At 39.0% G+C, this 22272-nt stretch overlaps 1 protein-coding gene across 5 annotated transcripts in view; it reads left to right on the top strand.

The window, feature by feature from the left end:
* The window catches only part of RAPGEF6 (Rap guanine nucleotide exchange factor 6), a 204568-nt gene extending 189118 nt beyond the window's left edge, over positions 1 to 15450 (top strand). For 3 of the 5 annotated variants that reach the window (XM_039252546.1, XM_039252545.1, XM_039252543.1), the window contains 6 exons: positions 339 to 530; positions 3173 to 3307; positions 8695 to 8923; positions 10481 to 10977; positions 13001 to 13318; positions 14008 to 15450. In XM_039252546.1, coding sequence (XP_039108477.1) covers positions 339 to 530; positions 3173 to 3307; positions 8695 to 8923; positions 10481 to 10977; positions 13001 to 13318; positions 14008 to 14033 — 1397 coding nt within the window. In that variant the 3' untranslated portion in view covers positions 14034 to 15450. Of the gene's footprint in view, positions 1 to 338; positions 531 to 3172; positions 3308 to 5841; positions 6989 to 8694; positions 8924 to 10480; positions 10978 to 13000; positions 13319 to 14007 lie in introns of those variants that run through there. The other 2 variants (XM_039252547.1, XM_039252548.1) reach the window with 2 other exon arrangements.
* Positions 15451 to 22272: the final 6822 nt, after the last annotated feature.

Genomic DNA, 22272 nt, shown 5'->3' with positions numbered 1-22272 from the left:
CCGCTCTTGTGTGGAGAATGGCTTGAAATCATAGACTAGAATTGATCCAGTCAGGGAAGTATTTCAGTAGTGTAGATGAGAGGATGGAAACTTGGCCATCAGCGTGACAGTGGAAAGGGAACCTTTTAAGTTAATGGATTCACGATGTGTGGAGGAAACAAAATTAATCACTTAGAAGTCACATTGTCTAATACATGAAATTATTTTTAGAAAGATTAATCTGTTACATTTTTTGTGTTAAAAATAGATGGTTTTAATGTAGTCATTTATTATTGTCACTGGTGAAAACCTCGCCTAAAAAAGTGCATAGTTACATATTTCTTACTCTATTTTATTAGTGACCAAGAATTTCAATGAGAAAAGATCAGCCAAATCATCAGAAATGTCTCCAGTGCCTATGAGATCAGTGGGCCAAACAGCTAAAGCACATTTGCATCAGCCTCACCGAATGAGCCAGGCACTCCAAGTGCCAGCTGTTAATTTGCACCCCATCAGGAAGAAGGGACAAACAAAGGACCCTGCCTCATTAAGTGAGTATTCACAATTTTTGCATTGATTTAATTAAACTTGCAGGGGGAGTTAGAATGAAAAATAATTGCAAACTAAATGCTCAGAAGATCAGGTGGTATAGTTTATAGAATTTAATCATCATTCATGAATTTAAAGATGTTTGTTTGTCTCTAGGTATTTGATAACAGCATACATATCTTAAATGCTGATAATTGGAATTCCTATAGTCCTGGCAACAGAAAACTTGGAGCAGTATGCTTAGGTACCCAGCATCTGCTGCAGTCAGCGGTGTTTTTGAACACTTACCTAATGCACGTGCAACCTATGAAAATGAGGTTGTTTATTCTAAAAATGTATGTTATTTTTTCATTCATGATCATTTCTCAAAAACCTAGTGAGGAGACAAGAAAAGATTGTAAAGTATATAAAGTGTGGACCATGCTCTATCCCCTCTTTGTTAGGCCATGTAGAAAAGAAGCTACATTTAACTTAGTTTGATTCCTAACGTTAGTACTTAGCCCGTGAATTATATATTTAGGACATATTTAGTAGAACTCTGAATTTAATTTGATTTTGTTTTGAGATCCAAAGTTGAATAAGAAATCCCTCCCACCCCCTGCCTTTGCCAGATTTTCATTCTGGTGTATAGACCCGCAAAACTGTGTTTGCTTTTATGTCTAGAGTGTGTACAGAACATATAAAAAAAAAAAAAACAAAAGATGGGAAGTTTCTGGGGCACACAGAGCTATGTACAAAGTGGGTCAGAGCAGGCTTTGTGTAGATAACACCTAAGCAGAGTTTTAAGGGTTGATCAAGAGGGAGGCAATTAGGCAAATATTACAGAGAAATTGCTTCAAGCAAAGGGAAAGTGTGGTATCTGCAAGGAGCTACCAGCAGTTTGCCCCCTCTAAGTGTAGAGCTGCAGAAAGAGTGCTGAGAGACCATAATAATTAAAGCTGCCACCTACAGAGTGCCAGACGCAGTTCTGAGTGCTTTACTAAGCTTATTATATTCATTTAATCTTTATAATAACCCTATAAGATAGGCAGTATTCTCGTTCTACAGAGGAAACAAAGAAGGTTTTGGTAATTTACACACTGGCAGTGTGTAATAGAGCTGAGAGTTGAGCCCAGGCTAACTGGCTCTAAAGTCCTTTCTTTCTTTTTTCTTTTTTCTTTTTTTTTTTTAAATTTATTTCTAGGAGAGAGAGAGCGTGAGCAGGGGAGGGTCAGAGAGAGAGGGAGACACAGACTCCGAAACAGGCTCCAGGCTCTGAGCTGGCAGTCAGCACAGAGCCTGACATGGGGCTCGAACCCACGAACCGCGAGATCATGACCTAAGCAAAAGTCGGACGCTTAACCGACTAAGCCACCCAGGTGCCCCTAAAGTCCATTCTTTCGACCGTCATACTTAATAGCCTCCTAGGATGACGAGAAGTGAAGTCCTAGGCATGCTGAAATTACAATATGGCATGCCTAAGGACAGTTGTCCGGGGTAGCTATTGCAGAGGTTTGAGCAGGGGGAGGTTATGGTCCGTTTTATATTGGAGAAGGACTATAGTAGAGAGGACATTGAGCCTGGAGATAGGCATTCCGAATGGAAAGCTGATGTAACAATTAACTGGACATTGCTCAGAGCCCGAGCTAATTTGATGGTTGTGGAGATGAAGAGATAATTGGGTGCTGAATTGGTGAAGTCGATCAATTTGCTGATCTAGTGAGAAATAGGACACGTTTAGGTCTGGCTTCTTATTTGAATGTCATCATCCAGGAGACAGTATTGTTCTAAGTAGCCCTTTTTTCTCTTCTTGTAATATGGCTGTTATTTATGTGATAAATGTATTCATATTAAAAAAGCAATTAAGAGTAGTGCGAGTACACCATGATTTAAATTTCTGCATTGTTAAAAAGTGCTGCTTTTTAGTATGACAAATGCCCATCAAAGTCGGGCTTCCTTTACTGATTACAGTAGTGCCGATAGCTCTTTGGCTTTTCTTAGAGAAGATCTGTAATACAAAAATGTCAGCTTGGTGAAACCATTGCTAAGTTTGACCTACACTAACCAGGAATGGCTGTTTGATAAGAGTAAAGATAGAACTTTGCAGCATGTTTCCAGTGGGTTCCATACTATTTTTCTATAAATTCATGATTCTTTCTGTTGTCGACTTTTCTCCTGTAGTGTGAATTTAGTGCTGTTGAAAAGGGCTGCACTGGCAGCCCGGCAGCCTCTTCCGTATGCCCACAGGTAGTGACAGTGCCAGCATCCCTACACTGCCCTGGCCACGTGCCTTGCCCTGACTTGGAGAGGCCACCTCTAAAGGGAAGAGAAGAGTTTGAATCCATGCTTTCCCTGTTAAGACTTCCAACAAGTGTGTCAATTGTGGGGGCTGGGACACTATACTCAGACTGTTTCCCTTACGCCACAAAACAGACAGACAACAGAGAACTATTATAATGTGGTCCGTGCTGACTAGTTGAATTGGAACCAATAACCTAGAGGTGAGAATCTCTGTATGCCATTACCCAGTCATTTAGTCCCTGTTTGTCATTTATACATTTCGGTTGACTACACTAGCCATTGTGCATCATGGCTTTAGTTATGTAGCATGTTAGGCCTAATTTTCCTTGTGATGTGATGCTTACTTCTTGGGTTTTATTTTTAGGTACACATTTACCTCAGAAAGTTTTAGGGACAACTGAAGAAATAACTGGTAGGAAACATCCAGAAGATACGATCTCTGTGGCATCATCCTTACATTCTAGTCCTCCTGCATCTCCTCAAGGCTCCCCTCGCAAAGGTAAGAATGTAACAGTTTAAGCTAGTCGTTCTTACACCACGCAACATTTTATGGCACATAATTTGCTTTTCAGTCTCTAGTGATAATAGAAAGTGAAGAAACCTGTATCTCCTAATAGCTTTTGAACGTTCATGTTTTAGATTGAATTATTCAGATGCTTCCCAGGTATTGTGCCTTTAGATAAGCTAGGACTTTTGTATTCAGAGTGGCCATGCATAGATAAGAATGAAGGCAGAAGTCAGGGTCGATTCTTTCTGTGCAGATTCTTGGTGGTGGCATTCAAATTTCCAATTTTTTAACATTTCTGTGGAGTATTTTAAATTAAGAATTTCTACAAGGAATTGGTTTTAACCAACTACAAAATTCAGGGAAAAAAACATAGTTAGATTGATATATTCCTTTTGTTAGTAATGGAGTATTATTACCTTTTTAGTAATCAGGATTTAAACAGCCATGTGGATTTTACATTGCTCTTAAAGAGAACCTCTGGATGTAAAATACCTGAAATCGGTCTTGTTTATTGACACACGTTTTCGTAATTCACAGTGAAGCTTTTTTTTGTCTTGAGTAGCCTGGATGGTATGTATGCAAATGCCATTTCATGTTAGCTGCACATGTGGCACATGTGGTATTTTTTACACTGGCTGCTCCATGCTCTGTGTATTTTGGTAAAAAAGTCTCCCTAGTTTTGGCATCATCTTCCCAAGATATGAAAGAATCACACATTTAAATAATCATAGCACAAGAGGCCACATGGTTTTGGGGAAGAAAGCCTTACGAATTCTAGCAGGAAGGAAAAGCTTCCGGGGCTTTCCTCAGCTCCCATCTTCTAAGTTTGATCTCACTTTTGCAAGCTCTTTTTTTTTATTATTTGCCATATTTGTGGCAGTGATGTGGTTAAGTGTTGTCAGACCAGAGTTTGAATTTTGACTGTATTCTGCACAGTAGCTGCGTTACTATGCCCAGCTGATTTATAAGGTCAGGTTTCTGTCTGTAAGATGGAGCAAAGACCAGCCATTTTAGGGACCTCACACAAGGGCTAAATGAAATAACATTTATAAAGCCTGATAGGCGATAAGTGTTTAGTAAATTGAGGTGTGTCCTCTTTCTCCCTGCTCTCATCACAGCTTCATTCTAATGCGCCCTGTGCCCCTTCACACAGCTGAGAGAAGCTAGAATTTTCATTCAGATTTAACTAAGAAAAGATTAGTAAAAATAAACAGGACGTATAAACAATGTATATTAACAGGTATGTGTCTGATCTTGTGGTGTGCAGCTCATATATGATTTTGTGAGGCATACGCTCTGTTTCATCCCTGTAATGTCTGCCTGGTGCCCTCCAGGTGCTCCTTGCCTCATCCATTCACACAGGTGGTTCTGGGGAACAGTGGCTGCCTGTTGTTCATGCTCTTTCAGGCACACCTTTACACCCTCCACTCCTTTAGGAGGCTGATTGGAGGTCCCATCGTAGACATTTCTTTAACCAGGAAACCAGCTTACATGGATTTGGTGTTTTTGCCTGAACATGACTTGTGAGAACAAGAATTTCCCCATCGCTCTCATTCCTGACAGAAAATCTGCTCTCACCACTAGAATAGAGAGTCTTGGCCAAGGCGTCTTCCAGTATGTGGCCAGCAGTTGACCTTGACATTTATAACTTTGGGAGTCTGTCATAAGCATGTTGAGAATCCTTAGAAACCTGAAGAGATTATTATTTTTTAAACTGTTTCTCATTGTTCTTATAATATGTTCTGTCAATTCAAAATCAACGTTCTATCAAAAACCCCAACCAATTACTAGATTTCTTTTTGTTTCCGTAGACATGATCTTGCCAGTAGTCTGTAATTGAACAAAAATGTTATTAAGCTAAGAGTACATTAGTAGGATCTGTTTCTGGTTCTTAAACTTTGGAATTAGTTTTCTGTTTTTTAACATTTAAGGAAATAAGCCTATCATGATTTTCTATAAGGGGAATTTATATAAGTAAGAAGTTTTTTAAAAAAGTGACATCAGGCAGCCTTAATGTTCATTTTCTGCAGTACATAAGGAAGGAAACGTTCCACCTTGGAGATGAAACAGGATCAGAAATTGTGCTTTTTTATAAATACTCACATTGTACTTCCGATTTATACGTCCTGTCTGGTTTTTACCAAGCTTTTCATTAGTAGAATCTGCCTGAAAATTCCAGACATAGTTACTTTCGAAAAATGTATCTGGTTACCTGATAGTCTTGTCATATTTTTCCTAATGATTTTACCACCTTGGCTTACTTCCAACAATATTTTATTACCAGCTTGTTCTGATTAAGGTAATTTTTCTCCCGTGTTCTGTTTGCAATGACTGCGTTATTTATGGTATATCGTAGACTTCTCTATCCTTTAAAAAGTACAGTACTAGATTTCAGTTTTTCCAGTGTTGTTTAAATGTTTGAATTTTTTTAATAACAAAATACTCTGTAATAGAAACCAAGCTAATTGTGATTAATTGGAAAGAATTAATTGACCGTGACAGGGTTTTTGCATCTCTCCCTCCAGTTGGCAGTATCCTATCTGATCTCAGCATCCTGCTGCGCCTCTCAGGGTCTTCCTCATCCCCTCCCCGTGAGTCCAGCACCAAGATCAGTGGCCAGAGCTGCCCCGGCATAGGCGGGGCTTACTTGCAAAAGAAAATCCTTCAGATTACCAGGAGCACAGCCAAAAGGACAGACAGTACCGAGAAGGCCACTGAGGAGGATAGAGACAGGACAAGCTGTGAGAACACAGCCAGAAAAAGAGTGACGTCCCCGTTTAGAAGATTTAGGGAAAGAACTCTTTCAAGGGAGAGACTAGCCAACAGCAAAAAAGAGGACGCAGATCACAATCAAGCTACAGAAAGCTGTGAGAAAGTGAAGGATGTTGGAAGCAACATCAAAGATGAGAAAGGGAAAGACATCTTCAGTTCAAATAGCCGAGGCAACAGTAACACTTTAAACTGCTTCTATACGCGATTCAAGTCTAAAAGGAGAAAGACAATCTGATGGAGTTCTTTACTTAATTTTAGTGTGGAATTTGTTTTCATTTATTTAATGTAAATGTAGCTTAAGTTATTTATCAAACAAATTTTAGGCAGAAAACTTAGTGTATAATACGATTTATGTAGGCATTTTATGATTAGTGTTAAAGGTGCTCTGGCAACAAAGTCATATTTATATAAAGTGCCTTATTTGTACATGTTATTTTCCTCATGTTAGTAAAATTTATACTCTTGTTTTCTGTAATTAGCTTCATTTCTTTCTGATAGCTGCTGGTTCTGTGAATGAAATAAGTAGAGGTACTTTTTAGAAACGAGTATTTACTTTCTCATTAGAATACCCCGTAATGCCCTTGCCTCAGAGAATCTTATTGCTCTTATTACTACAACTATTTTACATGCTAAGGGAAAAAGAAGGAAAGAAGCTGCATCTTGTCCACACTTAATTTTGTCTGTTTTTCATATAAGTCTCTGGCCCAGAGGAGGGAGAGGAGATAGTCTAAAATAGCAAGTGAAAATCATATGGAAATTCGGGAAAAATACAGTTACTATGTCTACCACAAACCTCATAAATATTGAATTACCAGAAATAAGCCCAAGAATATATTTATATATTAATAACCCTTCTAGGTGATTCTTAGAACTGATTATATTTGAGAAATAATGTCTAATAGACATAGGGATGTAGTTACTCTTAAAACAGTAAAGCAAGTCTGTCCCCTAGGATAAAAGATTTTTTTCTTTGAGGAAGAACTTACGTATATTCATATTTATATTTATATTTATATTTTATATTTATATTTATATTTATATATTTTTTAAATTTACTACATCCATTTTCATGGTGCACTTGAAAATTACCAGTCAGGGGCGCCTGGGTGGCTCAGTCGTTTAAGCGTCCAACTTCAGCTCAGGTCATGATCTCACGGTTCGTGGGTTTGAGCCCCACGTTGGGCTCTGTGCTGGCAGCTCAGAGCCTGGGGCGTGTTTCGGACTCTGTGTCTCCCTCTCTCTCTCTGACCCTCCCCTGCTCATGTTGTCTCTCTCTCAGAAATAAAAAACATTAAAAAAAAATTTTTTTTTTTAATTAAAAAAAGGAAGATTACCAGTCAGTTCATAAAGGACATTGAGAAGTAGCAGTCAATGGTCAGATGTCAAAAGACTGGCTTATTTCAACTTGCCCTGTGCCTGATTGGTCCCATAAGCCAAATATAAATGAGCCATATTCTTGGTCTTAATTTTTCTTTTTGAAATAATTAGTGGAACTACTCTGTGGTTATTGTTCAAAAATTTTTTCTTTAGTGACTTGAGTTATATGTGAATATAAAACCTATACTTTTTTTAAATGAGATTTCTAGGGATTGTTCTGAAAGTCTTGTATCTCTTGAACCTCATTTGTCCAGTGAACAGGAAAATAATTGTTTGCTTCTTTGAGATCTACTCCTTGTCGGGATTACTATGGCATTTTCTTTTATTTCTAAATAAAAGAGATTTTGTTTACTTTTCTAATAGTTATCAAAACAAACACAATGTACATTTAACTGTCATGCTGCAGATTTATTTTTGGATGCCTCCATTTCATTCCATCTCTACCCCTTTATTCCAGAGAACGCAAAAGAAAATCTCTCTTGCTCTATATGCTGTGCAGTAAGTCAGAACAATTTAAAACAGGCAGATGCTGTTTTTTTTTCAGAACACATTTTTATAAATTTGTCAGTTTTGCTGTTCAATGCAGTAGTCTTCAAAGTTGGTGAAGAAAAAGGAAACCAGGTATAAGATTAAATCCATATTTATTTAAAAATAAGAAAATAATTGCTTTCATCCTGGGGTAAGACTCCTTAGGTATTAAGCAGTATATTGGGGTAAGTATATGAAAGCAAAAATAGAATCCTTTCTCTTGAGTCATGATTCCCCTCCCCGACTCCTACCTTAGGTGATATTCTAGACATTCAGATCACACCATGAAATATTTATGTCAATCAAAGAAGGTGACAGGGTTAAAAAGAAGTTGAGAAATTCAAGATGTCTGCTTTTTACTGTTTTGAAATACATCTAATTTCTTCTTGTTTTATTAAATGCTTATAACTATGTGGGAACATGGGTTAGATACATATTGGACTAGTTTCCTCAGTAGTAATGGATTCTGACTTCTGATTTCTTGAGTTTCCATGTGGGTTGGTACAGTATAGATAGGTAGGTGAGTGAATATGGAGGGAAGGTGTGTAGGAGATTGGCATCATTACAGCCACATACATGGAAACTGAGATATTGCTACTCACTCTGTCTTTTGCTGTTTTTATGCTTTGTCTTCTCCCTGACCACATACCCCTATCTATTTCCTTGTTTTGTAGTTTGATCACTTGTTTTTTCTCGTTCAGGTTGTACACTTACACCATCAACTAAATCTGACAACTTGTCTGACTCCAGCCATAGTGAAATTTCTTCACGATCCAGCATCGTGAGCAATTGTTCTGTTGACTCCATGTCTACAGCTCTACAGGATGAACGGTGTTCTTCACAGGCTGTAACGGTCTCTGAATCCACTGGGCCATTGGAGAAAACAGAACAGTCCTCAGGGATAGGAGACCATAGTCAGCTGGGCCCTGGGTAAACATATACTTGTCTGTGTTCATATCGCAAAACCCAAGCCGAGTGGCCATCACAAGCAGTGCTTCCCAACTTGACCTTAGACACCCCCTGTCCCCATGGAGTGGTTGCAGGGGGAATCCCTAAAATAATATGAGGGCCAAGTATATATTCTCTGAATTGCATTTGCAAATAAGTACTATTTTATATATGGGTGCTTATTTTTGAAGTGTTAGTGAATTCAAATAACTTTCTATCATGTATGTTTTCAATTAATAAGAACTCATAGACACTCCTGCTGATACGGGGGAGGTGGTTCTTGCACTGTGGCTGTTAGAGAGTGCTCAAAAAGATGGTGTAATGAGAGGTACTGTACGCAGTGTAGACGTGTTGAGGGAGTAGGTCCAGTCCTTGATCTAAAAGTGTGATTTGGAGAGTAAGAATTAACAGCTCGTGGAAGTCCAAAGGGGTTGTTTTTTTTTTTAACTGTAAATTTAAATTTAGAATCACGTCAAGTCAAATCTTTGAGAAAACATTGAGAAAGTTGATTCTAAGTTGATAAATAATGTTAAATCTGGAATTCTTTAATATGAAAAACTGAAGATACAGTATTCAAGTATTAGCATATTTGTAAAAGTTTTTAAAGTAGACCAAGGTTTAGCAGACCTTTCCATAAAAGTTAAAATAGTAAATAATGTCAGCACACCATCAGTTCTGTGTCACATCTGCTTAACCCTGACATTTTTGCTCCAGGACAATTCCATGATACAATTCATAAACAAATAAGCATGCTGTGTGCCAGTAAACTTTTGTTTAAAAAAATAGACCCCGGGGTGGTTTGCTTGGGGCTCTAGTTTGCCCACACCTGCCCTATTCTGTAAATCAGGGGTTCACAACATGTTTGGGGGTGAAGGGTTAAAAGCCTGATAGTAAATATTTTGGGGTTTTCATACTGTATCTTTCTCTGTCTCAAATTCTTTGGAATATTTTGTTTAAACTATAAAATGTAAAAAATCATGCTTTGCTCCAGACCAAACAGAAACCTGCTGTTAGCCATATTTGGCTCCTGAGCCTTGACTTGAAGACCCCTGCTATAAGTAATAGAATTCATTTAATAGTTGGGGAAGTTGCTCTTTACTTGGCATAGTAGTAGGCTGATCTCAGGGTTAAATTGGAAAACCAAATATGGTTCCTGTAGTTGAGAATTCTTTATTCTGTATCCATGTGGAGAATCTAGCATTATATGGGCCAAGAATGAAAATGTGTAATTTTATTCATTTCAAGCCTCATTTTTCATTTTTATTTAAAATCAGCTTAAGAAAAATGCTTAGGTAACCTTGCTAAATATTTGAGTTTCTTCCATGCATGTTTCTAGCTAAATATTAACATTAATGGGAATAGAGATTAAGTGATGATGAATTACAGTGTCATTATTTTTTCAAAAGATTATTTTGGCATTGAACATTTATGATGCATGTTCTGCAGTGTCTTGTAGGTGGTTATACTTGCATTGGACAGGAGATTTTTCCAGCAAGCCACTAGGTTACTTTTAATTGTGTATCCTTAACTTTTTTTTAGGTGGACAAAGCCATCTCTAGTCAAGAGTTTAGCTGTCTCATCTTCTATGAGTAACGAAGAGATTTCTCATGAACATATCATTTTAGAAGCAGCCGATAGTGGTCGTGGAAGTTGGACTTCCTGTTCAAGCAGCTCCCATGACAACTTCCAAAGCCTTCCAAACCCGAAGGGCTGGGATTTTTTGAACTCTTACCGACAGAGCCATTTGGATGGCCCCATTGTTGAAGTTGAACCCCCTGACTCTGAGCCCTATTCCTGTCCTAAAGGCTGCTCTAGAACTTGTGGTCAATGTAAAGGAAGCCTAGAGACTAATCAGATGAGACAGAGTTGGGCCTCTTCCACTTCTCTGTCTGAGACATACGAACCAAACTATGGGACAGTTAAAAGGAGAGTGTTGGAGAGCACCCCACCTGAATCCTCTGAAAGCTTGGACTCCAAGGATGTCACTGACCCAGTTTATAAAACTGTTACTTCAAGTACAGAAAAGGGCTTGATTGGTAAGTTGTGTGTTGTCAGATCTGTGGCATTGAGAGATTAAATGACAAAAAATGGCATTTTGGGATATGTTGGCCCAGAATTTTACTCTTGCAGATATTCCATCTCTCTCTCCAGCCTCTCTTCCTGCCCTGTACAAACAAGTTATTTTCAAAAAGTTCATGATTTCTCAGAGGTTTGGGGGCATGTGTTCAAGCCTATTAAAATGAAAAGACTGGTATGAAGGTACTTAATAAAGGGGACCGTTTTGTCTTGTTTTGTTTCTGAGGTCTCTGGCTTCGTTAAGGACAGATTGTGTGATTGTGAAGTAGTAATGAAGGGATTGTTCTCTTTGTCACCTCATAAATTGTCTGGGCCACAGTTGCTCTGTCAAAACGGTAGAAACTTTGATACTATTTTTAGATAGCAAAAGAGAGGGAAATTGTGTTTAGAAAGTCCGAATTTTCACCATATGCTCCTAGCACATGGCACAGGTGCGCCACCTCCTGTAGTGGGCTCCATTCTGACCATGTGCAGCTCTCTGGTGTCTGTGTCCTTTTAGTCTTCAGCCCTCAAATACATTTTTTTCATTTCTTCCTTGAATTATGTAAATATTGGCATATAGTAGCCCCTGCTTTTCTGTATATATAGAATGACCATATTATGAATCATATAAAATATTCTCTCTAAAGTATTCCTGAAGTCAAATTACTAAGAATGTGAAAGATGTGCTGATTTTTATAACACGTTTTTAGTATATTTTTTACTTGTCAAATTGCATTATGGATTGGGATTTTTATTAGCGCATTCATTTTTTCCAAGGACTTTTTTTTATTAAATCCTTCTAGGTAACCACTGTATGAATATATAAGCATGTGTGTGCAAGGATATAAAATTAATCTCTTCTCCATTTAGGAAACTAGATTTTTAAGAATCTTTTATTTCATTTCTAGATGACTTGGGCAAATGGCTTAAATTCTTCATTCTTGTCTCCCTCGTCTTGACAAACGTGCTCTGTCCCCTCCCCACCCCATCTTCTCAGCTAGGACTGGAGATCATATAGGACCTTGATACTACATGCAGATTTTGCTGGTACACTTGTAGAAATTCCAGTATGGGCGAACTTGATTCTCCAAAAGGAGAGTTAATGTTAGAATTGTTAATGGTCCTTTTTAATTTATTCTGCTTATACATATGTGATGTTTGTGTTTTAAAAGTTACTTACATCATCAAGATATTCAGAACCATCTGCCCCTTAGATCCTGTGAATCACTCTTAATTTCATGGAACTTCCTCTCTTCTTTAATCCATTTCTGATGCTTTCTGAAACTTTGCCTTCGTCCCAGTGTTTACAAACTTAGGGAAAAGGATTTTAAGTCAAAGGTATTATTTATTTTAAGTCATGGTTGTTTTTAATGTCCACTAAAAATCAGGGAAACTTACGATGAATTTCCTAAAATGATGGCTGTTTTTTTCTTTTTCACTTAGTCACAGATCAGAAGTTGGAAGGAAGGTTCTTGAAGGAATTAGGAGCTCCATTCCCAGAAAGTTAAAGTTGTTGATATGCCAGGACTGAAAGTCCGCCTGGGAGGCCATGAAACAGTGGTTCGTGTCTCAGGGACAGGGTAGAACAGACCTGAAACAGAGGCCCAGACGGCCTTCCTGTGAAAACATAGATATTCACGGTGAACTGTTAGATGTTTCTGACTCCGTCATCCTCAGAGCTGGAGTCGTCCAGGAGCCAGGCAGACATCTCTGTGGTGCAAGGGCCCCGCTGCAGAGGGGGGCCGTCAAGGCATCATTGCTTTCAGTTCTCTGTCACTCTTTTTATGTTGATAAGACCTCATGAGATTTATATGTTCGATAACAGGTTTAAATATTAAGTTTTAAAATAGTGGGTTTTTATAATCTGTCATTGTATTCAAATACGTTCACTCATTCAGTCTGATTTTGAGTTCTGTTTTGTCAGTGTAATAAGTTTCAGTATGTTTTTTTTTATTTCTTACATTTTTCATTAACATTTCCATTGCTTATTTTTCATGCCAGTGTACTGTGTCACCTCACCCAAGAAGGAGGATAGGTATAGGGAGCCACCTCCCACTCCTCCAGGATACATGGGCATTTCTTTAGCGGACCTAAAGGAAGGACCCCACCTACACCTAAAACCTCCAGATTATAGTGTGGCAGTGCAGAGGTCAAAGATGATGCATAACAGCCTCTCTAGACTGCCACCAGCTTCTCTCGGTAGCAGCCCCGTGGCCTGTGTTCCATCGAAGATTGTAACTCAGCCTCAGAGGCATATTTTGCAGCAACCATCCCATCCTAAACTAGCAGATGTGACTGACGCAGATAGCGAAGCAGATGGTATGTTGACAAACTACCTTAATGGGTCTTAAATGAATTGCTGAATATATTAATTGGTCTTTACTCTGTTATTTTACATAATCATTAAAGTTTACATGTAAAATGCCTTATAAGTCTCTGTTAAAAAAAAAAATCCCTAACTACAGAGGTGTATTTGTTTTAATGGAGAGGTCAAGCTGCATGTTTCTGTGTGCCCTGTACCTTTCTTCTGGCTCAAACAAGGTATTCTCATATTTGACAAATAGCAGCTCAGTCTCAGGATAATCTCAAGAGGAGGCACTTGACAGTAGTGGAGTCGTGTCTCCCATAAATAAATGCACGAAAACTTCAAAGTGCAAGTATCGAAGTGCTGAGCTACCTGAAATCATGCCATTGTTGTTGTTCCTCATAATGGCAAAACTCTTGACAGACTGCAGCTGGGGTGGTATTTTCAAAAATGGTTTGCTAGTAAATGAAATTTTATCCTTTTAAACAATAGAGAAATGAAGAGCAGTTAGGAAAGTGCATTTGGTCACCTTCAGTGTGATCAGCACTTAGAAGTCGTCGTGATAAAATCGGGGCCCCGATAGGATATTTGAGAGGATTTCTTTGTTGAAATTGACTAATTGTCTAAACAGGTAACTACATTGTAAGTCGGTCTTTGTTAATATGCCTCTTCTACCACTTTCCTGTGTTTTTACTGTTTCCAGAGAATGAACAGGTCTCAGCAGTCTAGCCTTTGGAGGGCCCGTCTGAAGTTTACCGAAAGTCACCGGGGAAGGAGTGGGCAAAACGATCTCGTGATTCCACAGGCCGTTGCCAACAGAAGCTTGCCGCTGCCGCTGCTGCTAACCCAGAGGTCTCGTTCCCGTGCCCTGAGCAACGACACAGCCCTGAGTTACGCTTCCTTTCCTTTAGTCCTTGCAGACGCATAGTTTCCTCAGCTATGGATGTCGTGCCTGCAAACCAGTCTTCACTCACACACCACACCTGCCTTGGGACCACAGTTACTAGAACAGATTCAAACTCAGTCCTCCCCGTGCATATCAGCATAGACTTTTCTTTAAAACGTTATTTTTAAGAGGGTAGTGGTAATATTTCCAAGCAATAGCTTGGGTTAATGGACAAATTCACAATATCTGCCAATACCAAGGATATTCTTGTGTATTTGAAAAGTAACTTATTATTTCAAGTCTTGTGGTTTTCTTTGTGTTGGGGAGCTATCATGAGTGAGTGTTTATGTGTTAGACCATAAAACTGTCTCTGGTCTGACCAAACTGAAGTCCTCTTTACAGGATGATATGCTTAATGTATACAGAGATGAACTTGATCTGTCGCCCCAGTCAATGTAGGGTCTCCGCCAGAGGGAGGGAGGGAGGATGGAAGCCCTCTGTGGTTGAGGTGTTAGGAGCGGAGGTACTCCATCTGCTGATTTGAAGGGCCAGACGATGCTGCCACAGGGTGTCTTACCAGTCCTTAGGGAAAGGGAGACTATAATTAGGCCGGTAGCCACTCTCCTCTCTAAAGAATGAAATTGTCCTTAAATACACGTACACCAACCCTTTCTGAAGTGAGTGTCATGCCGCATCTAACTGAAAGTACAAATCTATTAAGTAGAGAATGGATTCTAGAGAGTTCTATAGAAACCCCAAGCAAAAGTTTTTCAGTGCTTAAATGTGGAATTCTTTTTTTAAGAAGGAAATGCAATCATTGGTGTGTAATCCTGGAGATGAATTAAGCTTTATGTACTATTCTGCAGCATCCCCACCACTCTGGCCCATAGCATGGGGCTGTGTTCATAAACCCCAAAGCTGCCCCCAGCGTAGCTCATGAGTACACCAAGGTAGTGATTGGTTGAAAATTTTAGGGGGCACAGAGGAGCTAGAATTATGGGATTGATTCTCTCCTGGTTCTGAGGTTAAGCCCTTGAGAGGAAAGAGATCTGTGTGTTACCAGTATGTTGGGCATGGTGTTCCTTAAGTAATTAAAATTTCATTGTTTACTGGACGACTTAGACTTTACACATTTTTACAAATTAAATACAGTGTCTTTTGTATCTTAAGTTCAAATTTTATCATTTGTTTTTAAATGTAAATGCAGGTGAAAGCTTAATTAACTTCTGTGACTACCAAAAAAAAAAAAAAAAAGCCAAAGCCATTCATGTGCACTGCCCACATCAACTTGGAGCCAAATGGGTTTACTGCTGAGTAGTAGTTGTCCATATGTGAATATAGGAGTTAGCTGGTTTGTGATTTCCTTTTCAAGACTTTGTTTCTTCTTTTTTTCCTAGCTATCTCTCCCCCTTTCCCTTTCCCCCCCCCCCCCCCCCCCCCCCGCTTTGTTGTTGTTAAGTAGGCTCCATGCCCTATGTGGGGCTTGAACTGTCAACTCTGAGGTTAAGAGTCACATGTTCTACTGACTGAGCCAGCTAGGCGCCTCCCCCACCCCAGTCCTCTCCATTTTAAAATCATGAATCATTTCCAAGTGGTAAATGGCAGTGGTCTGTCTTTTCCACCAAAATGATTGTCTATTCATTTTAGGAAGGATAGCTTATCTGAAAACTTCCTTTGGGGAAAAAATGACAAAACAAAAACCCAAAATGTCAATCTGAAACTTAAAGCCTTAAAACAACAACAACAACAAACAACAACCACCACCACCACCCCCCCCACCCCCCCACCCCCCCACCCCCGCCCAGTGTGTTAGAATGAGTAGAATGAGGCTAATTGGCTCTCCAGCTTTCTTGGTCTGTTGACATGGAAAATGGCCTGGGTCAAAAATCCTGGGTTGAAAGTCACGCTGTAGTGATTTAACCTGTAAATACTGGTCCTTTGATCACAAAAAGTGTTCCTTTGCTGATTTACAGAGTATTGTTTTCATGTCCAGAGCCAAAGAAAGAAAATGAAAGATACTTCTGTTAGTCATTTTTTGGTCACATTTATTTATTCTATTTTATATCTTATTTCCCCAGAAAAAATATGCTGTTCATAAAATATCTGTTTATTTGCAGGTGTTTGAAATCATATGGAGCCTTACCTGTCTTTGTCCTTAATGGTGTCAGTAATATCTTGCACAGAGAGGCTGTGCTTTGGGACTGCACCTTGTAGCTGACTTTGTGTGTCTGGCTCCAGCTGTAAGTGTCTGAGTCAGCCCTTCACAGTGATCAGGAACTAAAGCCAAACGCTTTGTAGTGTGATACGTGTGTATCCCCTAAGAACTTGTGGAATTTGGGTTTTTATATTTTAATTGAGGGAACATTTCTGCCTTCTCTTAGTTTGTCACATGACTAGAACAAGAGAAGCCTTAACCGTATGTGCTCCAGTTCTAAATCCCCTTTGTTTCTGTTTTTATTTTAAAATTTAATAAAGAGACTAGTGCCCTCATCTCACCTCAACTCTGAATCTGTCGGGATTTACTGAGGTAAATCCTCAGTGCAAAGTTTTTGCCAAATTCGTTTCAACAGAACAGTTTCTTCATAATGAAAGATTTGAACAATGAGTAAATCCAGTATATACTTCCATAACTGTTTAAGTAGTAGATTCGTAATTCCTCCAGATGGTTACTTTGAATCTGATCTTTGGGGAGAAAAAGACTTAATTGGTTTTTCATCAGGGTGATTAAGTCACATTTGTCATCATCTGTATAACCTCCTTGAGAATCTCTGAGGCCAGAATATGTGGCAGTAATCACGAGGATTTCCAAGAACAAATCTAATTTTTATAGTGGTTTCTCCCCTCTAAAAAGGAGAGAAAGAATTTCCTTGTATATTTAAAACAATGATTGGTATTCTGATACATTTTAAGTTTCTAAAAAAAGGTGGTGTTAAAGTAGATGTATTCCTTTAGCAGTTCCTTAAAGGCTAAAAGGGATAAATCTTCAAAAAATTGTCACAGTACATTTTCAAATTTAAACTTGATCTCCAGTTCATCGTTAGCTTTTCTTGTGCTTTTTTAAGGCTTCTTTATTTTTGATACACAGAATGCAGTTGTACTTGATCTTTTGAAATAGAAACATGTGAGCTTACCAGAAAAAGACAAAACAAAACTGCACAGTTACAATAATCGAATGCAATTATACTGCACAATTCAGTGATTGTAAAGTATCCTGTAACGAGCAATGTTTGTCTCCTATTTTTTGATACCTCTTAAACTTATGTCTTTTAGAAAGACAGTGCCTCTGTATGCTTTTTGTATTTTTACTGAATGTAAATATTTGTTATATTTTTGGTTAAGAGAATGTAAAAGTACCATTTATTATTATCATATCTACTAATACATTGGTGGAATCAATAAAGAATCTACATTAACCTTCTCTGCACCTTATTACATACGAATGGACACAGATAACTCAAGAGGGCCAGTCTGGGACCAGCATTGGTGTGAAGGCCTTAGCTTTCACGTCTCCAGAGATACTGGAATGATCCAGTTATTGTTGACTTTGTAGTATCTATAAAATACCCACCTGTTGTGTGATTCTTAAAAAGTGTGTTTGATTACAAACCAAGCAACAGTGGTTTCTTCCCATTTGGGCTTGGGTTTTCCTCTTATGACAGGAAAGCCTACGGGCAGACTGTCCAAGAGTAATCAGGTGACTACATAGTGCTGTCAAGGACTCAGGGCCCTTGTCAGGACATTGACACCTCGTGACATCACCTGTGTTTCATAGGAAGTGCTTAGGGGGAAGGGTGCAGGTGTGACCCTTTTTATTAGCAAAACAGCTTTTCCAGAAGCTCCACTTGATATTTCTGCTTTTATCTCACTAGTCAGAAATGTGTTGCATTACAGGTAGCTGCAAGGAAACTTGGGAAGTGAGCTTTTTTTTTTTTGCTTTTTTTTTTTAATGTTTATTTTTGAGAGCGAGGTGGCAGGGGTGGAGACTGGAGGTCCAGGAGAGAAGGAGAGAGAGAATCCCAAACGGGCTCAGCCTGGAGTCCGAGGCGGGATTCGATCCCACACACCACCGTGAGAGCATGACCTGAGCCGGTACCAAGAGTCAGACACTGAACCAATGGAGCCAGCCAGGCACCCGGGAAGTGAACTTTTTTTTTTAGCTGAGCAATCCGTGGCTCTAAATAAAACAGGGATTCCTTTCAGTGAAGGAAGAAAGAATGCATGTTAGGTGGGCAGCTGGCTTGGGCCCAGCACAGTGTGCCCACTGCCCACCCCTCTAGTAGCAATACGTGCAGCAGTTTCTTTTATGGGAGCAGATCCTAGGACCTTGGCAGAGAAGGAGGAAATTAGGCTTTAGCATTCCTTTCTAAAATTTTCCCAATCTTCAGTCTGTACCCAGAGAATACTATTTCCATGATAGGTGAAGCTTCTCTCTCCTCACAGCTCACCCCCTCCTAGCAGCGCACACACCAGAGTTTCTCAGGCTGATCCTTCCCCTGAGCATCTGTGCAGCGTCACTAGTTCATTCCTTTACTTGGACAGTACTAAACATGGATGTAATAGGTTGAGTAGTGGCCACCCAAAAGTAACAAGCTCTAATCCCTAGAACTTGTAGATGCTACTTGCATTTAAGAACACCCTCTTTGCAGATAAAATTAAGCGTTCTGGGATGAGATGACTGGATTATCTGGATGAGCCCTATAGGCTGACACAAGTGTCTTTGTAAGAGACAAACAATGATAAAAATAGACCGAGTGGAGAAGGCAGTGGAAGACAGCAGAAGTAGCCAGGAGTGGAAGGATGCCAACAGCTTCCAGGACCTAGAAGAGAGGAGATTGTTCCTAACACCTCTGGAGAGCACCGTGATTTGGACTTCTGGCCTCTTAATTATGACACCCAGTTTTTGGTCCTTTGTTACTGTAACCCTAGGAAACCGACGCGTGCTACTTTATTTGTGTGATATTGGGGACCCAGAATCTGCAGCCTCCCCCCGTCCTCCAGAAGCACCTAATGAACAAAGACCAGGGGTATCGGCCACCCCAGAAGCACTCTCTGTAGCTGCCTTGTCAGTCTCTTGTTTTTGCAAGTGTTTACGGAAGGGACATGCCTATCGTCCTTGCCAACTAAGTGAGTACTGGTATCTTACTGTGGTTTTAATTTTCATGGTGACTAATAATGCTAAGCATCTTTTCAAATACTTACTGGCCTTTTGGCTATTCTCTTCTGTGAAGTGTTTTTTAAGATCTTTTTTTTTAAATTTGGTAGAATACTGAAATACAGTAGTTTTACGGTATCTAGTAATCTTAATTTTTCTTAGTTTGTGATTCTTTTGGATTTTTCTAGATACTCCCTGTCGTGTGCTCATATTGACTTTTATTTCTTTCCAGTCATTTTGCATTTCATTTCTCACCGAATCGCACTGGTCACAGTGCTAGTACAGTGTTGAATAGAAGTGGTCAGGGTGGAATTCCTTTCTTTGTTCCTGATCTCAGGGTAAATTGTACATTTCACCATTGGTCAGGATGACTGCTATGGGGCTTTCGTAAGTATTCGTTATGAATTTAGGGTGTTTCCTTTTTATGACAATTTGGTAAGTGGATTTGTGGTATAATGAATTTTATTAAATGCTTTCCTTGAATCTGTTGAGATGATAGCATTATTTTTCTTGTAGTTGTTAATGGGGTTACTTAGTTCATAGTTTTCCTAGTGTTAACCCTTCCCTCTTGCACACCTGCTCCCCCACTTTACCATCCACTTTGCTAGAACAAACCCCACTTGGTTATGATGTCTTGTTTTTATAAATAAGTAAACAAGATATATAGGTATATCTTGTATTTCTAGACTGATGTTGCAATATTTTACTTAAGATATTACATCTGCATCCTAGAGAGATGGTCTATAATATCCCTGCCTTGTAACACCCTTGTTAGGTCTTGGTATTATTTTTAAACTGGCCTCGTAGAAAGAGCTGGGAATTATTCTTTGTCCGTTTTTGAAGCTTGTGGAAGATTGAACTCTAGCCACTTGCATCTTCCTGGACTCTCACCTGTCTCGTCAGCTCTGGAACACTGATGAGCTCCGCCTCAGTTTCCCCTCCCTTACGTTACGGCCTGGAGATTTTCTTCAGGTAGTAAATGGGCAGAGGTAAGGCTCAGCTCTTGTTTTTGTGCTCTCAAGGGTTGCTGTTCCTCATTGCCTGATGTCCTGTGTCTTAAGTGGCATTGTTTTACATGTCTCCTGTAGTGTGTTAGTTACTTGATGCATAAGGGTTAAGTGGAACTTAAACCATCTTGACCAGAAGTGGAAGTGGAAGTCCATACAGAAAAACTGAATATAACTGTCAGTAAATAACAGAAGTAGGTACACACACCCTGTCTCCCAAATCATTAAGGATGTAGAAGGCAGGAACAACACAAATAACAAACTTAATCTAATGGACTATAAAACACTGAATCAGCAACTGCAAAGAATGTTTTTTCCAGGTGGACACGGAGCATTGATGAAAGTTGGCTCTCTCCTAAGCCATAAGGTAACTAAGAAACTGGAAAAAGTTGAACTCCTATAGAGGTTTTCTGTATAGAATTTAACAAATAACAAAAACTATAAAAATTAGAAGTTAAGAAATGTTTCCCCTAGTAGTCCAGTAGAAAGTAGAAAAAAAATTAAAATGGAAATAGAGTATCAAAACCTTTTGGTTGAGATTGAAGCCATACTTACAGGGGAAGTTTGTAGCCTTAAATGTATATAGAAGAAAAGTAGAAAGGCTAAACATGAATTAAACATCCTTCTCAAGAAACCAGAATAATAACAGCAAATTAAATTCAACTCAATGGAAGAAAATAATGGATTAATAACAGAAATTAATGAAATACAGCATGACCAACAGAAGGATTAACAAAACACTGAGTTCTTTAAAAAGACTAAAAAAGATAAAATTGCTAATCTCTTGGGGGGAATGACCAAGAAAAAAGAAAGATGGCAAAACTATTATGATTAATGTCATTAAAGACATGAGACACTTAAAGGAACTAAAATGTAGATGAAATAAATTCACAGAAAAAAACAACTTAGCAAATCTGTAAGAAGGAGAATTTAGTAGTCCTGTGGCTCTTAAAGGAGTTGAATCTGTGATTTTAAAGGCCTTTCCACAAAGAACATTCCAGCCCTGGATGGCTTTATCAGGAAACGGCACCAAATGCGACAGGTTTATCTTAAAATACCATTTAAAAACACAAAAGGCCATAGAGTTGGACAGTGTACTGTCATTCATATACTCCTTCTAGGGACCAGAATCCAGAATTTATGAAGTACATCTGTGTATCAAAAGAAAGAGTCCTCAATAGAAAACCGGACAAGACTTAAATAATAAGGGGGGAAATGTCCATTAAACATGGAAAGTTGCTTAATCCCATTATGAAAAACTACATAGGTTTGGAGTTGATGTGGATGTTTTGCTCTGCTGTGCTCTATTTTAGCTGTGGCAGCAGATGATCAAGGGCAAAAACCTTTATCCTTCGTAAAAAGGTGGCCTTAAGGGGGAAGTTGTGGTAAAATACATGGAGCCACTAGATGGCGCCACATTACAGTGTCTCTTAAGGTCTTTGTCTTCAGAAAGGTAAGCACAAGGTAATTTCTTAGCCATCTTTCCCAATAATGTCTGCAGTCCACAGTGAAATATTCTCAGAGTTCTCCTTCAAAGAGGAAATGAAACTGAAACATGTCCAACTAGAAAAAAGAATTTTAGACCTATTTGGATAAACTCTACAGTGTGGATGCAGTGATTTCCTAACACATCATTTGTACATTTGGACATAGGATTTGGAATACTTAAAGAGGGTCGGTCTTTTCTAGGGCTCCTAAGGGAAATCTTCCAGGTTTCCACATGTGACCCAACTCTGAGCAGGAATGAAAAACAGGTAATAAACGTAAGAACCACTCAGAACCAGTCAGACTTGTAACAGTCTACACTGAACCCCTGCCTCTTACATAGACCCCTGGCAGCAGTCCATCCATTCTGACCTGTTCTGATCACTTGGTATTTTTGGTGTTTTTAACGGCCGTTTTGGTAGGTATGTAATAGTATTT

The sequence above is a fragment of the Hyaena hyaena genome, unplaced genomic scaffold (genome assembly GCF_003009895.1).
Source record: "Hyaena hyaena isolate Hyena2069 unplaced genomic scaffold, ASM300989v1 scaffold_425, whole genome shotgun sequence".
NCBI classification, from domain to species: domain Eukaryota; kingdom Metazoa; phylum Chordata; class Mammalia; order Carnivora; family Hyaenidae; genus Hyaena; species Hyaena hyaena.
The sequence above is the reverse complement of the archived record's forward strand: the minus strand, read 5'-3'. Positions and strand labels throughout refer to the sequence as shown.